The sequence below is a fragment of the Sylvia atricapilla genome, chromosome 17, assembly GCF_009819655.1.
Source record: "Sylvia atricapilla isolate bSylAtr1 chromosome 17, bSylAtr1.pri, whole genome shotgun sequence".
In the NCBI taxonomy this organism is placed as follows: domain Eukaryota; kingdom Metazoa; phylum Chordata; class Aves; order Passeriformes; family Sylviidae; genus Sylvia; species Sylvia atricapilla.
The window spans coordinates 3,835,617-3,852,904 of record NC_089156.1 but is presented as its reverse complement, the minus strand read 5'-3'; the positions used below and the strand labels follow the sequence as shown (position 1 = coordinate 3,852,904).

Below are 17,288 nucleotides of genomic sequence, written 5' to 3'. Positions count from 1 at the left end.
ACACAAAAGAAACACCAGGTTCTACTCTTAGACCTGTGTCTTTGAGACACTTGGACAGGGATTCACATGGTCCAGCTTAACAGAGCCCAAATTCTACCTGCACTTCATTGTCCTCAGAAAAAGATTTAACAGGGGTTGTTGATGTCACTGGTAACTCTGCCAGTCTCCGCATCACTCTCTTGGAGGTCCCCTGGAAAAGCACTAAAACTCAATGTCTGATGTTGAACAGGAAGAATCTACATCCTTTCCTCACAGCCCAGGGTCATGTTTCTCTGGCTGATCTCTGCACACAACTTTGCCTTCTCCTGAGTTGATTTTCCACAGCTTTTTGTTGTCCTTGTTTATGTCCACCTTGGATGGCTCAAACTGCCCTAAGCAGCTGGATTTTCTGCTCCACGGGCCTAATAACAGGCTCTTACTTAACTGTGTTTCAACCAGCAGCAGGCAAACTCAAACTTTAAGCCATTACAATGGGTTCTGAAAGTGCTTGTGGATTAAAGGCTCGAGGGGCCCTGGAAGATGCTGATCCCTTGCAGAGGATATGGACTCCATCCCTACTGAAATCAGCCCCAACAGTAAGTGTGTGGTGTGATGTGAACTGTTTTTCCTGCACTTGTCTGGTGACTGTGTTTAAAGTCCCCTGAGAACAAACAGATCAGAGATTTTACAGCTGCACAGAGCTTATGCCTGAACATTAATGGCTACATTGGCAAGCAGAAGGATTTGGTCTTTCTTACTCTCTCCTAAAGATGTACAGTCTTTTCTTTTGACATTTTGATAGAACAGCAGATTCTCACTCCGTGTTATATTCCAGACATGCAGCTAAGAGACAATTAATGTCTGTGAAAGTGAAAATACTGCGCCTTTATTCCTTATAAAAGTCTTTACTGTGTCACATCTTGTAGGATAACATCCAGAACAAGGAAACGGTATCTCCATTCAGGTCTATTGCAAAACTCCCAGGGATAAAAACATCTCATTCATAAAGCTGTAAGCACACCTTACTATTTTTTGTAACTTTAATTAATGAAATGCTCTCAGGACTAGCCAGTGAGAGCAAAATCTCAACTTCAGCCTTCATCTGACCAAAAGGCTCCATTTTGCTGATACAGGTGTGAAGGGTTTTCTAATATCACACAGCAGAAACAGCCTGCTCCTTTCTCAGTGTAGGCTGCCAAATTATTTACGGTTTCTAGAAACACACAAAAAACACCAGGTTCTACTCTTAGATCCTGTGTCTTTGAGAGACCTGGGAAGGGTCACCAACTTGAACACCATTATGGAAGTAGATCTTTATTTAATTGTGGTTGATTTGGGGTTTTCTCCCCATACGTTAGGTTTTGGGCATAATATTAATTTCTTTGCTTTCGTGCATTCCCCAAAGTGGGGTTCACCTTACGGATGTCGTGTTCAGTAAGGACGGAATCATTTGCCAAAAAATTGACCATAGTGCTTTAAGTTCGTTCGTTTCTGCTGCTGTTCAATGCTTTTTGCTAAATTCAGCGAGAATCTGGGGTTAGGAGATGGTAAATTCAGTCCAGATGCGAGAAAATGGCTCTGCGGGCTTTCCCCCCCTTGCTGAAGCAGTTCGGACACCTGGAAACGCGAGTTTAAGAACGCAGCGCTGTTCACCCCGGGGGTCCTGCAAACTCGCCTTAAGTCCTTTAACTGCGGGCGCTGAAGAAGTTCCCAAAGGGCCGGACCAGCCGCAGGTTTTGCGCTCCGGCCGCGCTGCGGCAGCGCCGGGGGCGCTCCCGGGGCCGGGCAGGATCAGCGCGGGGACTCCGCGGAGCTGGAAACTTCGGCGGGCGGCGTCGGGCTCGCTGTTCTTCCCCACGCTGCCCGTGAAGGCAGCCCAGCGCTGAGACCCCGCGGCAGCGCCCCCCGCCCCGCCCGGCCCCGTCCCGGGGCGGCTCCCTTGGCTCGGCGCCGCTCGGTCCCGCCTGCCCGGAGCGCTGGGCTTTCCGCGCCGCCCGCCCGCCGCACCGCAGCCCCATGTCCGCGCTCCCCGCCGGCGCCGACATCAAGCGGGCTCTGGACAACAGCCCCGAGACCAACATCGAGGATGAGCTACCCGACGGGCCGCCGCAGCAGCGGCCCAAGAACTACCTGCTCCTCAGCATCCTCGCCTGCTTCTGTCCCGCCTATCCCGTCAATATCGTCGCCTTCGTGTTCGCCGTCATGGTGAGTAGCACCTCCGGCTTGGGCTCCGAGGGGCCGCCGCCGGCCCCGGCAGGGAAAGGGGCATCCAGCCGCCTTTGAGCCGCTTGTCCCGGGAGCCTGCGGACACCGGGTGAGGCAGCGAGCCTGGGAGCATCAGCAGGAGAGGGCAGGGGGTCCAACGAGCTATCCTAGCAGCGGTGAAAAACGAGGAGTGAAAGGCAGTTTCCAACAAGTTTTCACTATCAGGCTGTCAGGTGGCAGGTTTATTCTAGTTAATGGGGTTTGTTACATCAACTAAGTCGCCAGCCGAAGTGGACACTATCTGTGTGAAAGTGTCAGCTGGAGAACAGGAATCAGATTTGGTTTCTGCTTCAACTGATCCAATCTAATAGGAGTGCCTTTTTTCCAGTAAACAGGGTCTTTGATACTATTTATTAGAATAATACAGACAATAATAATGACTATAGGTTCTTGGCAATTGCCCATGTAAATTGAGTATCAAACACACTGAGAGAACAGCCTTACTCCTACAGTCTGTAATTGATACACATTGTCCTTAATAACCTAGCAATCCCCTTAACTTCCAAAGGATTCTTGGAACAGAATCTCCTTCTCTGAGTTAAAAGTTGCGGAGTCAGATCCAGAGTTTTCTAGTCATATACATGATCAGTGTTATCAGTAACACTGCAATGTATTTCTGTTGTTTAGGAGCTGAAAAAGGTTTAAAACATGTTGTGTATTTTCATCCTTTTCTCTGACAGCCAAGCTGCGAAGGTAAGCAAAAATGTAGTAATTTCTTTTTGCAATTAAGTATAAGAATAGCTAACTATGTCTAAAATACCCCAACACACACTATTGTAAACTGTGATGAGTAAAGATTGATGAGAATTCACATCAATCAGCTTCACAATGCTGAAGTTAGAAAACTACTATTCCAAAGCCATTGTTCAAGTCTTTTTTTTTTTTTTTTAGTTAAGTATTAGCTTTTTCTTTCTTTCTTTCTTTCTTTTTCTTTTTTTTTTTTTTTTCTTCCTTCTGTGTTTATTTTCTTTGTTGTTACCTTAACTATACAATATGCTCTTTTCCTTACTTCGGGAAGATTTGGTTCTGCTGGTATTCGGCATCCTTTTTGTCCATGGACACTGAGGGTGCTATATAAAGTAATGAGAGCTGATGGTGTGGGGATGGGAGCGTCTGTTCACTGTGACACTGCTTTCATCAAGGTGCTGGGGCTGTACAGAAGTTAACTGTCAAGGACAGAATTTGGCCTCTAAAGATTTTTGCACCCCATATGGAGAAACCTCCACCCCCAGCCTGGTTGAAGTTCATGCAGGCTTCTGGAGTCAGGCATCAGCCACTGTTAGCAGGATATGAAGGAACCAGGGTGGGAAGAGCACTTCCTGAATGCTGAACAGCCTGTGCAGGTCTCAGCTGCCCACTCCCTTACAGGGGGAAACAAAAGCCAGACCAATAACCTCCCCTGTCTGGGAATAGCTTCTGTTTCAACAGCATCCTACCTAAAACCTCTCCTTTTCTATAAAAATAACACATCCAACTTCTCTCTGCCTTTCCAAGCTGCAACCTGTAACTGCTGCATTATCCTCAGCTGCAGGTTCTGCATTTTAGCCTGTGCTGGTTTTATTTCCACTTCTGCTGGGATCTGCATCCTCCTTCCCTTTCTCAGCTGGACTTGCTAAGGGTTAACACTGAGATACAAGAGTGGGTTGTTTTCTTTTCTTGTAGAAGATACATTTACAGTCTGCAGAGCTTGCCTGAGCTATTGGGTCAGATTTAAAGACCATTACAAGTGGATTCTCTACAAATTTCCACTTCTTAAAATGAGCCTAAAAGGGAAAGTCCTATTGGCTTCTAGAGGGGGCATGGTTCAGCACCCTGTGTACCTGTGTCATGTCCTCCTTAACTGTTCTAAATTCAGACAATATTTTCACTCTAAAAGTAGAGTCTGGGCTCTAACACACCCCCAAAATAAATGACAGATTTGTCTTCAGTCTCTTCTGTCTCTTCTGCTGCCCCATTTACAACTCCAGCACTGGCTTCCTCACTTCTTTCTCACCTTTGGAGGCTCAGACCTCACCGTTGCAGATCTTACCTCCTTTACTTTATTTTTAGAATAAACCTTTCACAAGTTCTCCTTATTGCAATGACAACCTTTCCTTGTTCCTTACCTGTCTGTTTCTCATGGCAGGGGTCAGAGCTGAACTGGTAGAGAGGACATTAATTAATCAGTGTCTTGCCATATTGCCATTACAACGAGCCATTGGCCACTCTCAGGGGTGAGAATTGCTTGGCATTTTTGGCAGATGGAGTTCTGTTTTCCCCAGGACTCCTGGCTGTAGGATCACTGTTCTCAACACCCTTCTGCAGCCCCAGCCAGATGCCATCCGTTCTGCTCCTTGTTGCTCCCAGCAGCTGGATCACTGTGAGCAGCTCTGTCCTGTTGCTGTGCCATCAGTTGGCTCACTCAGTCCCAGGGACACCTCCCTCAGATTTGCCCTATTCTTTCTCATACAGGTGTAACCACAGGCATCAGGAGCAAGAGTTTAGCAGCAGGTACCAGGTCAAGAGGCTTCTGTGGCACAGGAGATTTCTCTGGTGTGGGGCTGGGGGTGGACACTGTGTCACTGAGCTCTTTGGCTCCTTATCTTAACCCAAGGAGCCCTCAGTGAGCTGCCAGCTGCGTCTGAGACCTGGCTGGGGTAGACTGGCTGTGTCTGGCTCATGGGATCAGAGCTAGAGAGGCTGTGGAATAACTGGGAAATGAATGGGATATTTTCAGTGCCAGCACTGAGGTCTGACAATTGAGCACGTTTTTTTGGCCTTTCTCAGTACCTCCCCTTCAGCTGTCTTTATTTCAAAGATCTCTGTGTCAGACTAGTGGGGTAATTCCATAGGGCCTTACATTTGTAACAACCTCCAAACAGTCTCTCCAAAGCTATTTCTCACTGAGTTTTGCTCCAAACTCCCTCTTTCTGTTGACACATTTTTGTTTAATCATTCCCATGCTTCAAACAACATATGTGGTCAAGCTGTGACAATCTTGGCTCATCTGCCTCTGATAGTAACAAGTTCTTTGTCTGCATTTGTTGCTGTTGGATTCAGATTCCTTGTCTTTATATGGGTTTCCCTAAGCAGAGACAACAAATTAGAGGGTGGTGGAAGCTATGGGGACAGGAAAGGATAGACTTTGCTTTCTCAGGGAACCACCTCTTCTAATTGGGATCCTAACGAGCCGTGTGCAGTGTGTTGGCTGTGGCCAGCTCAGTGACCAGTGTTTCTGTAGTTAGAAAGTTTACTTGCAGGGTTTATTATTTATACATCCCTTGTTAGCTTGTAGGTACCAGGATATCTAATACCATATGGGATAGCCTATACTCATGTCAGGAATATTAGACAACATATTTAATATTCAGGGATATTAAACAGCAGGGCTCAGCAGCTGCTGTTAAGGCTTTTTTGTATGGCCCTTGCCTTTGCAAACTGGTTGATTTTTGTTTTTCCTCTGCAACACTCTGCAGAACAAACTCCCCTTTCATGTGTCCTGCTCAGCACCTGCCTGCTCTGAATTGCTCCCCAAGTCCCCCCTCTTCTTTGTGTTTCCCTGTGAGCTGTTTCCACAGTGAGGAGTCACCCTGAGTCAGCAGGTCTCATTCTTCCTCAGGTCTGAACTAGAGAGTGTCTCCTTTCCAGGCACAGCCAAAAAAAAGTTCACTCAGCCTGGCTTATAGAGCCTAGAAAATGCTGATCAGAGAACCTCAGTCTGGTCTGCCCAGATCTGTAAGAAACGTAGAGGAAGATTTCTAAACTAACCCAGTGTTCTTTCTGGTTTTGCATGATCAGTGCTCTGGGAGTGTGGAACAGAAAATGCACATAGAAAGGGATTAATATTTTATAGCTAATTCAGCACATTTCTTTTCACATGAGGTCAAGTCACTTTATTGTTGAACTGAGAATGTTTTATAAATAGATGTGTGTGAACCTGGTGAAGTCACTGTGATTACTCAAGTAAATAAACAGCTGCAGAACTGTGGCTTTAATTTATATTTTGACTTCACAGCAAGCGAGGTAGCAGAAACCTGAGAAATTATATGGTGTTAGGCTGAAAAGGGTTGAAATTTGTTTTAAAAGTTAGACCAAATGCCTCATACAGATGCTGTTGTTTTCAATATATTGCCCAGCCCTTGAAAATAAATAGGTGTAACAGTTAAGGTTTTAACATTTGATGTTATCTCTGTGTAATGTTGAAAACTGGAAGCTTGACCAGGAGCCCTTTGAAGCAGATGGAAGTAATGAATTTCAAAAAGCTTTGCATCAGACCCCAACCACTCCCTCAAACCTCTTCTTTTTTATTGAATGCCTTCTAAGTTACTTCATTTATCATTTAATTTAAACCTCTTCATACAGAAACTTTGGTCTCCTTCCTGTCTCTCACAAATTCTATTCTTTATCATTAATGCTGTTTTCCTCCTCTTCATCAGGGATTTGTATTAAAATGACATTATTTATTAAAGTTTGCATGGTGAATTATTTATGCAGTACCTGCAGAGATCACATGGAAATTTTCCAGACTTCCTAAATACATTAGTAAAATGGCCCAGAACTACAAGCTGGTACTGTCAGGTCTAGCTTACAACTCTGTCTGACTTTTGAGACCACAAGCCTGAAGAACTGAGTTGATGGTGTCTGCACAACCCCTCTGGAGATGCCATGCAAGGGAGCCCTTTGATAAGAGAGGAGCACAAAGTCCAGGGCCAGAGTGTCAGTGGTGCTTCTCTGTTTCTCCCTGCAGCCACAGTGGCGTTGGTGGTTGTTGGCAGAGACAGGAGGAGGTCAGTCTGCTCAAGGCCAAGCTGAGCTGTGTTTCTCCTCATAATCCTTTTAATGACCCTCCTAAACGTACTTTGAGAAAGCTTTTCTGCAGCCAGGACTGCTGGGGACAGTGGAGTGGCTTAGGTGAGAGGACTGTGCCAGCCCCCTTTGTACCTTCATCAGGGCTGACACTGTCCTGTTGACTGTGTGCTCGTGCCCATGCCCATCTCTGCCCTCCTTCCCCATTATGTGCTTTCCAACCTCAATGAAACCTGACAGCAGAGCAGAGGTATTAGTGATACTCTTTGGAGACATAAACCGGAGAAATGTGTAGGCATGTGGGCTTCCAGGAAGGGAAGAAATGTATCAGTGCTCTCTTTAAGGACATGAGTGCATCAGCATCTCAGCCTTTCACAGACTCCAGAGAATAAGTACCTGCACTTATCCTTGAGATGCAATTCTAGGAATGCAGGCTGTGCTGCTTTGGGACTGTCTGGGCTGGGCTGATGCTCCTGCAGTGCTGACACCACGAGGGCACCCAGCCCATTAGCACTGTGTGCTCACTAATCGACACAGCACACACATCATGCCCCTCACTGCCTTCCTGCTTGGGAGAAATGGCTCTACAGCAATGCTTGGTGTGCTCTGAACTTCAGCCTTTTCCTGCTCTCCACAGTCTCAGCTCTTCACTCTATTGTTCTGTGTTTGCTGCAAAAGTGATTTATAACTGAAGCACTTTCATTATAGCACTTGGTGATACCTCATGCAGTCGTTTTCTAGAGAAAATCTGAATTCTTTAGTCCAGAGAACAGTTAATTTGATCAGGTCCCCATATCTCTCCCCCTACTCTTCCCATTTCTCTGATACCTCCTGAAATTTATACAAGATACTAAAAACCATGTTGTGACTAATCTAATTCCCTGAGGAAGTATGCTGAGTTCAACAGTGCAATCTGATCAAGAAATCTGGGCTCAGTGTTATGGTTTATGAACTCAAACTCTCATGATTTTACAAAAGAATTCTCAGGAATAACACCCTTTTTAATGCTTTGATAGCATCTCATTCTTAGGAAAAAAATTACTACAAACTGTATTTAGACTCATGTACTACAGTACTTCTGTGTCGTTCACTGAATCTTCTCCTTTAAAAATGGTTTGGTTATACCAAAAATTAATTCAGAAAATCCTATAGTCTGTCTCACAAAAGCCTAGAGTAGTCCTATCACACACTGCAATTTGAGTATGTAATGAATGTAAAGCATCTGCTAAGTCATGGGTGGGAGAGAGACACTCGAGTCTCTTGAGATAATATGGGGATGTCTGATGCACACCTCATGATGGATATGATAATAATTATTAATGTCTTCCAGAAATGCAAATGAACACAGCCTCTAGCCCATGAGGATGGCACTCAGATGTTTTGTTCAGATGACCTATATTTCTTCAGGGTTTTTTTCCCACCACTAGCAAACTACCTATTAATTCTTCAAACTTTGTTTGGAAAAGTAAAATATTGGAAAAATGGGAAATTAGTAAGCTTCTTTAAGTTTTGCTGAGACTTTCTCTAAAAATGCAGCCTATTTATGCTCTTTTTTTTTGCTTATAGTCCTATAAAGCATAAGAATTTATCTCACTGCTAGTGAAGTGGCCAGTGAACAATTCCCATATACTACAAAACTATTTCCAAAGATAAAAGGGACTGATTTATGCACGTTGGGTGGACGTTGGTTTGACAGCTTTTATGCTGATGTGTATCATATGAACATATGAAACATATGAACATATGTGTATCATATGAAAAGCCTCCCCACTGGAAAAAAAAAAAAAAAAAAAAAAAAAAAAAAAAAAAAAAAAGCTGTTGCTTCAATGAAAGGTACAGAAAATGAGTGGAACAGAAAACCAGACTCCTGCTTACCTTGGCAGCAGACATGGATTTGTTCTGTGGGTTCAGAGCTGTCACGCTGCTTTGCCAACAGGTTTCTGTTTCCAGGGAAGAGCTGTGATCCCGTGTTTCCCCTCCACAGGCTCTGAACAGTTACAACCAAGGGGACATAGAAGGCTCCAAGCGGTTGGGTCGCAACGCGCTCTGGGTGGCCGTGGCCTCCATCATCATCGGCCTCGTCATCATCGGCATCTACTGCGCGGTTCACTTCACAACGGTGAGCAAGGGCCTCACAGCCCTGTCTGCAGGGCCTCCAGAACACGGCACTAACGACTGCCACGGCTACCTCTCTTTATCTTTTTAGGGATGCATGTATGCTTTTCCAAAAGAATTCTTTCATATTTTACGGTTTGGAAATTTCTGTGGTTAAACACAAGCAATTCTTTCTCAGCAGCAGTGGGTTTTCTAGAAACTCTTGCAGCTCCAATATGTTTTTCCAATTTTGGCCAGTTGCTTTTTGGTTTTTCTCCTCTTTGGATTCACCATCTTTCAGACCAAGTGACCTGAGATCTTTAAATTTCAGGTAACAGAGTTCCCAGGTGCTAATTTTCAGTCTCACGGTCTGGCCAAGTGATCTTTTAACTCTGCAAGTTAACAACAGTCCCTCTTCTACTGTTTGACAGTAAAACAGATGACCACAACTATATCAAAAGTGACCATAAATGTCTTTCTGACTTGGGTCTCCGTGAGGTAATGCCCTTCACTCTCCATGCTGTGTTATTGTCCTGCCTTCCCACACCTGCAATAATGGAAACAAAGCCCAACAAATGAATCTCTAACACAGGGGTTACCCAGATGGATTACTGGAGGACAAAAGTAATTGAGGGTGTTGATAATCTTTCTTAAGGTTGTGCAACTATGGTCTTTTCTCCACAATACTGTGCACCTCCCATTAAAATAATCAATTTAAATGAATTTATTATTGGCTGGTTTGGTTGGAGGGTACCTTCCAGTGCACTGCACAAACTTATACATAAACTATAAACAGAAAACACAACATTTACCACTGAAATGAAGACATCTCCAGGGAGTGGAACAGAGTAACTGGTTAAGTGTGTACAGCATTTGAAGTACAACATATTGAGCTGCAGGGAAGTTACTGCACATGGGGTCCAGCTCTGTGGGATATTATTAGATGGTGCTGCAGACTGTGTAATGAATGCACATGAGTCCTGTGCATTCATTAATTTTCTATGCATTTGCAAGCATGAGCCTTGTTTCAGCTTGTGTTCAGCTCATTCAGCACTCACAGATTTAAACCCAAGTCCCTTCAGGCTGGGAGTGCCAAGTGTTGTAATTGAGAGCAGCAGTAAATTCTTCTGTTTGCCTCTACCACCTTACTCATCATTTCTAAGGCAAGTAGAGCAGCTCAGTTATTTTTTCAAAGTAGGGGAGAGAAGGGCAGCATGAGAAGTGGCAGACAGCACTGGCCTGAAGCATTCACAAGTGACCAAGCAGCAGTAAACCAGTTTAAGACAACTTCAATTTTCTTTTGAGGACTTTTTAAATTAGTTTTGGTTCCAGGGTTTTTTTTTTTAAAGAGAAAACTCTCTGTTGGGTGGAAGCAGCCAGGTGCCTGGGCACCCTCAGCACACTGCTGGGATATTTATTTCTGTACATAGTTACAAAAATTTCCCAAATTTCTTGGCTGAATGATACCATGACTTTTGTGAGGAGTCAGGGATTCGCTCCACTCTGGATTCACTCTACTCTCTGCCTTTCCAGCCTCTTTACTGCTCCCCTTCTCCCTCTCACTTGTCACCCCCCAAAATGCCTTAGCTTTTAAGAAAGGATTTGATGGCAACAACAATCTTTTGATGTGAAAATGTGTGAACAGAATCACCCAACTGGTCTTTTCACTCTCCATGCTTACCTGGGTCCCCTCTATTGCCTTACTCTTGGACATTTTTACTTTATACTAAATTGTCTTAGTCTGACGTGCCACTGCTGTGAATGGCTTTGCACACTCCATTCAGTGATCTCACACCCATTTGTGCCTTTCTCATGATTATTTACTGACAGCCACTTTGCCTCTGCTGAAGTGATTGTAAATTAATTCTATGCTAACTTTAATGTATGTTTTAGAATTAGCAAAGTAGCACGAAATAGCCTTGATACAATAATATGGCAGATTTATTGCATTACCATCAAGCACAGATTTAATGTTTCTATGACCTACACATGCATTTTTCCTGAAAGTTCAACCTCAGCAATATGTATGAAAAGCTTGAGTCAGGCTCAGCTGGCTCTGAAGCCTCCTTCAAAACAACTTCACATGCCTCAGCCAGGAGAAAAATATTGAGTCAGGTGAGTTGAGGGTAGAAATTGTAGAAGTTGCTGAGAGAAGAGCAGAAAATTCTTGCTTTGAGCAAACAATGATTTTATACCACCAATAATACTCCCAAATGTACCCTCAATAATAATGGCAGACTTGGGAGAAGGAAGACCCTTTTACTTTTCAGAAAACTCCTACTTCCAAATGTCCTGGTGGGCCTTCCTTGGTTGGTTCAGTCACAGAGCAACAGTAGCACAGGAATAACAACAGCCAACACCTATGTCTGCAGGGAAGAAACAGCCTTGACTTCTCATTTTGAAGAGTTACTCAAAGCTAAGTCATCTCAGGGCTTCTCCTGCTGCCTTGGAGAGCCTCATTTGTCTTGAACACTGGCATGTTATCTTTAGCAAACATATATTAAGATATGTAGTGATACATATTTATATCCTGGAACAGGGCCCACCCAACACTTGGGAACCATCTACATTCTGCAGTCATGCCCTTAAATGTAGGCAAGGGGAAGCCATCACTTGCATCACTGGAGCTGACAGCACAGCAATAAAACTTGTATGTCCTGATCAGTGTAAAGTGGGGTGTCCCTCATCATGCTGAGGACTCTGAGTGCAGAGCTGTGGTGTGTGTGAAATCACGGCTGTGCCTCTTTCCACACTGGGCCAAATTTATTCTTACTCTTCCCCATTTGCTTTTACCTTCTCCTGTCAGCTTCCCCTGTGCCCCTGCCTTGCCAGTCCTGGGCGCTGAGTTACATTTCCAGGGCTTGCTCAGATGTAACTTTAGCTGGTATTTGTGTCACCACAGTCTGGCCCTGCATGTGTGCCTCAGGCATGTTGTCCATCAAGAACTGCAGTGAGAAATGGGACGTATTTGCCTTCCCTGAGGAGACACCACTGTGACCTGGAGCAGGGCAGGGCTGTGTGCCACAGTCTGTGTGTGCCATACCGTTTGCTCCCACCCAGTCTGTGAACACGTTCTCATGCTCCTCTTAGGAACCTTTCCCCAGGCTTGCACAGATTTGGAGTCAGTCTCCCCACCTCTAAACATTTTATTCAGCAAAAGGTGGTAATTTCGTGAGTCAGTGAGGGCTCTCAAGTCATTTACAATCTGTGTTTTCAGAGCAGCCTCAACGTTTTTGAAGCAGATTCCAAATTCTGTTTTCTTTTGAGTTTTGATGACACAAGACACCTTTGGATTACATTTGAGTTCTGATGGCAGGGTTTAGGGAAACTAAATCCTGGGCTGGATCCTCCTTACTTAAGTGAAGGAGATCCTAGAGATCCCAAACCCTTTTCTTAACTGGATCTAAACATGTCATGTTCTACTTCATGCTGCCATGTGACTAGTTCAGAACAATACTCAGCTCCTCACAGCACATACTTGTAGATAATCTCTAGTGTCTGAGTTACAGTTCACAATGTTGTTCAGGGCTGAACTAGAGCTCACATGAGTTTTGCCACCCAGTTGAGCCACAAGGCATTTCATATACAGCCCACGTCTTCTGTGCTCCTCTCTTGTGGATTTCTGCAGTCTGGACAAGTAGGAGTGAGCCAAGCAGAAATGTGGAGGATGAGTGAGAGGTGTTAGAGAGAAGCAAAAACTTCAGTAGACTGAGACAGCAACAGTTTTGCTCTGAGGAAGGGTAGCCAAAATGCTGTGACTTTGGAATTTTATGCAAACCATTATGATAATTTAATGCTTTCGTAGAGGAGCCTGAACTTCTGACCCCTTCTTTAATCTCCCTTGATTTAGAACTTCACCCCAGGGAAGCCACAGACATGCCACCTGTCAGCATAGCTTCCAAGGAACACAAAACCAGCCAGGCTGTGAGGAAAGCACCAGCTTGCACTGCTCAGAATCAGAAGGGTTTAAAATCAAGCACACGTTCAGTAATGCAGCATTGGTAATTCCGGGTAGAAGGAAAAGGAGTAAGTGTTTAGACTGTGCACCAGGGACAGATGTACATGTAAAGTTTCATCACTGCCTTAGAAATAATTCTTCAGGGGGAAAAGAAGTGCAAGATTATCTTTAATATCTCTGCCATCCCATTCCTGAGGCTCTCAGAAGCCTTTGCAGACATTTCACTCAGCGACTGCCTGTCTTTCAGAGACAGAAGAAGCTGAAGACCAGCACCAGGACAGGGATTACTCAGAGAGCCTCCAGATCTTTACATTGGCCATCTTGTCCTCTGCACCTTACCATAAAAATAAACAAGTCAGGGTCTTGTGCTGTAGGGATTGTCCTGCCAGTAAGGGATAGAGTAAGGGCATTCCTGGTCTTTAATTCTTGGTGTCCACCCAGCCAGGGAGCTCATACTGCTGCCTTTCTATTGGTAAGAGCACATACTGATTATTTCCTTGTTTTACTGGATTTGTGAAAATATAGGAGCCTAAAGTCCTCTACCTGTCTCTCAAAGTTCCCTCAGCTGGGAGGCCAAGCAGTGGCACTGTGTGCAGATGCACAACACAGTTACATCAGCCTGACTTCCTTAGCAAACCACACACAAAATCCTGGCCCAGAAACAGCTCCTTTCATCTGTGCACAGAGGAGATGTTCCCACAATGGATTCTACCCATAGCAGTCACAAGTAGCACCCAAAAGACAATCAGCAAAGGCATTAATGGTGTCTGCAGGATATATTCACTGTGCAGTGCCTGGGGTCCTAGATCCCTCATTGAGGAGCTGCTAGAATGTAGCTGCCCAATGGAGATCTCTCAGACTCCAGCAGAACCCAGAATCCAGGGAGAAGTCAGGGCATCCATGGGTATTGAGAGCTTTCCCCTACACAAAAATTTGAGGGAACTCCTCAGATCCTTCCTCTCCTTATGCAGATGCACAGGACAGTTTTCTCAGTCCTTTTACTGTTGGATTTACCAAGTTCTCCACTGCTGGAATGCTGTTCTTGCCTGACTGCTTTATGTACCACTCCAAGGCAACGGAGATGCTGTTGACCTCATCAATCTTTGTCAAATAAGAGCCCATTTCCTGGCAATGAAAGGCCCAAATTTGCATTGATTCAGGTAACCCAGTTTAAAAATTTAGTTCAGATTGACAGATCACCAATGCATTAGAAACTCAGCTCTTTGATTCAAAACTGTATTGAGCTGCTAGTCTAGAGGGATGTTTGTTAAGAGAACAAGTGCCACTAATGTGGCATAATGTATCCATTAGATCTGTAGAATTAATAATTTAAACTCACAGGGCAAACTGTCTGTGTTCTCCCCCTTTAAACACACATATTTCTGTGTCCTTGCAGCATGCTATCTGAAGAACCAGGACTGCACTTGGATGATATCAACATGTAAACCTCTGGAGGGGGAAAAAGAAGAGATGGAAACCATTCCAGACTGTTAGCTCCGACCCTACAAGTCTGCAGAGGCATGTTGCTGGTGAATGAACTGATAGCCCAGTTAGTTAATCAGCATGGCGTGACCAGGTTTTCAAAATTATTTATTTATAAGACACCTCAGTATAAAGCAGCATTTTCTCTTTCACCCTAATGTATAATGAGATCTTGCCCTAAAAAAACCAAATCCCTTTTCTTTCTCATTTCCATGGAATGTATGCTGGATCTGTGATGTTCCCTGGCTGACCCCAGCCAGACAAAGCCAACGTATCCAGACTGTTTATGGTGCACAGTGTAAGATCAGATGCACAGCCCACTGAAGCTGGTAGGAGAACTCCTGTTACTTCTGGCAGATTTTGGATCAGGTCACTAAGGATTTTTTCATTACTTTAAAATAATCTTAACATGACACAACTGTACCCATGGGTTTGTGATTTTATCCTTCTCTGTGATTTTATAATGCCGTGGGTGCACTCTGACTCAGCAGCTGCTTTCTTTTGTCATCCTCAGCTTTTAGAACTTTACCTTGGATTTTTAACCACCTGGGACCGATTTCAATCACATGATCATTAAGAGAGACTCTTCTTCCATAGCATCCATGTTTTTCTTAATGATTTATTTTTGTTTTGTTGTCTTTCATTGTTGCTCTCCCTTGACTTAGCTCCAGTCCTTCATTAAATTTGCACTGATCTTACTTTCCTCTTTAAACTTCACATATGTAAAAAGTTCCTATTTTTTTTATCTGACAAAAGATCTTTTTAAACAGATGTCCTTCATCCCTCTGTTGTTGTGCTTCTAGCAAGGCACATAGTTTCATTGTGTTCTGCTTTGTTCATGTGGGTTTTGTTTAGTTCATCCTTTCATCTCTGTGACTGGTCTGTGTATCCCTGCAGTTAGAGATGGACAGACTTTTGCACCCCTGCCTAGTTACAGACACACTTCCTGATCCTTAGACACTACTCAGCGAGCAGCCTCAGCTTCCAGAATTGATGGCCTCTAAATTACTGCAGTTTCTTGATACCTTGTGAAAATTTAGCATGGGACTGCTGTTTTTATTAGCTGGAAACTGTTTCACAGATTACAATTGTTTTGTCACACAAATATTCCATGTTAAAAGGAGTAAGCTCTGGTGAGCATTAAGATGTGGCTGCATCCTCAGCAGCTGCTTCTCTGTTTGCTTTATTACCACACCTCCAAGCGAGCTGTGCCAACTTCCACTCCCTCTCCCTGCACCAACATCAACCTGGAGCCACTGCCCAGAAATCCAGGGAGTTCTGCAGGTGCAGTGAGAGAAGAATCATCTGTCAGGAGTTCAATAACCTATTAAAAACAAATAAATCCTCCCAGAAACCTTTACCTGTTAAAGCATATGCCTGGAAGTAGCATGTATTTTTTGTGCCTTGATATTATATTTTCAATGTGCTTTTTCGCTTTTCTTCCTGCCAAATTCTGTTTTTCATTGAAGTCAGTGAAGCATCACCTCTCCTTAATTACTGCAATATTAAACTTCACAAACACTGATTTGGGAAGTCAGCTAATTTATTAAACATTTACACTGATCAGATTTGTCCACATGGGAAACTTGCCACTGATTTTGATGATCCCAAGAATTGGCTGTTCCATGAACTCCTCTTTGGTTTTTGAATACTATTTTAATGGTCTGATATGTCTTGTGGGACTTTTAGTAGCTTGCCTTATTATCAGATATGAAAAAAATGTCCTTGACAAGTGGAATAAAATTACTTTTAATTCATGTCTATTCTGGTATGTGGGAAGTGTCTTTGCTAAGTTTTGTTGCCTCTTCTACTGGAAAGAATAACATCCCTTTTTCTAACCCCTTGGACAGTTTCAGAATAAAGTGAACCACAGCAAAAGGAGGTTTCCAAAGTTATATGGGCACCAGAGGATAGGGATAGGCAACTTGAAGTATTTTTTTAACTGTCCAACTCAGGGTTGAGATCAATAGGAGTTAGACACTTGACTTGTTCAGAAGCTTTTGAAAACCATACTGGAAACCTAACTTGCATCTTGTTCCTCATAAATATCTTTGAAGTCTCACTCTTAATATAATTGAGAATTGAGCCACTGTACCTTCAGTGCTTCTGAAGATAAATGTTGGTACCTTACAGTGCTATTGATTGGTATAAAAATAAAGGCTTTATATTAAACCACTTAATGTGACAGAGAGGAGAGAATGCAGCAATTCTTCTAATGTCCTTAGTGCTTCTGTGTCATAGGTAATCTTATTTTTGCTTTACTAATGTACTGGTATGGATTCTCTTCATTTATTTATGTTTACATAAATTTTCAACCATGTTTGGGAATTGCAGCTTGTGCTGGAAAGGGGATGTATGGTCCTTGCACAACCACATTGTTCTGCTGTGGGTGTGACAGACATCCCAAAGCAGGCAGCAAACACAGGGGGCCTAAATGACATTTTAGTGCCCAAGTCAGCAAGGCCCTAATGCCAGCAGTGGGTGTAGAAGACAGAATGAAGGTGTCTGACTGAGGAATTTGTGCCTGCTCCATATTTTGAGGGCATGTATACAAATTTCATTATCTCTGGATAATGACAGGCACACAGGAAATTACCAGTTCTTCATTGTCTAGATTTGGATTTGGTTCATTATTCTGCACTGGACCTACCTTTTTTCCGGTAGGAAAAAAAAAAACAAAAAAAACCTCTGTTATATTATATATGTACTGAATGATGTTATTTGA

At 43.6% G+C, this 17,288-nt stretch overlaps 1 protein-coding gene across 1 annotated transcript; it reads left to right on the top strand.

Moving 5' to 3' along the window:
* The first annotated feature begins 1,859 nt into the window (after positions 1-1,859).
* On the top strand, positions 1,860-16,320 carry TMEM233 (transmembrane protein 233). Its single transcript, XM_066331359.1, has 3 exons — positions 1,860-2,184; positions 9,014-9,148; positions 14,478-16,320. Exons 1-3 carry the CDS (start codon positions 1,996-1,998, stop codon positions 14,487-14,489), a joined length of 336 nt encoding a protein of 111 aa, XP_066187456.1. The 5' UTR covers positions 1,860-1,995; the 3' UTR covers positions 14,490-16,320.
* Positions 16,321-17,288: the final 968 nt, after the last annotated feature.

What these genes read in the sequence shown, in the direction of transcription:
- TMEM233 (XM_066331359.1), top strand. Translation starts at nt 1,996, where the DNA reads ATGTCCGCGCTCCCCGCCGGCGCCGACATCAAGCGGGCTCTGGACAAC. An exon ending in CCTTCGTGTTCGCCGTCATG is followed by an intron (nt 2,185 to 9,013) that starts GTGAGTAGCACC and finishes TCCCCTCCACAG; the next exon opens with GCTCTGAACAGTTACAACCA.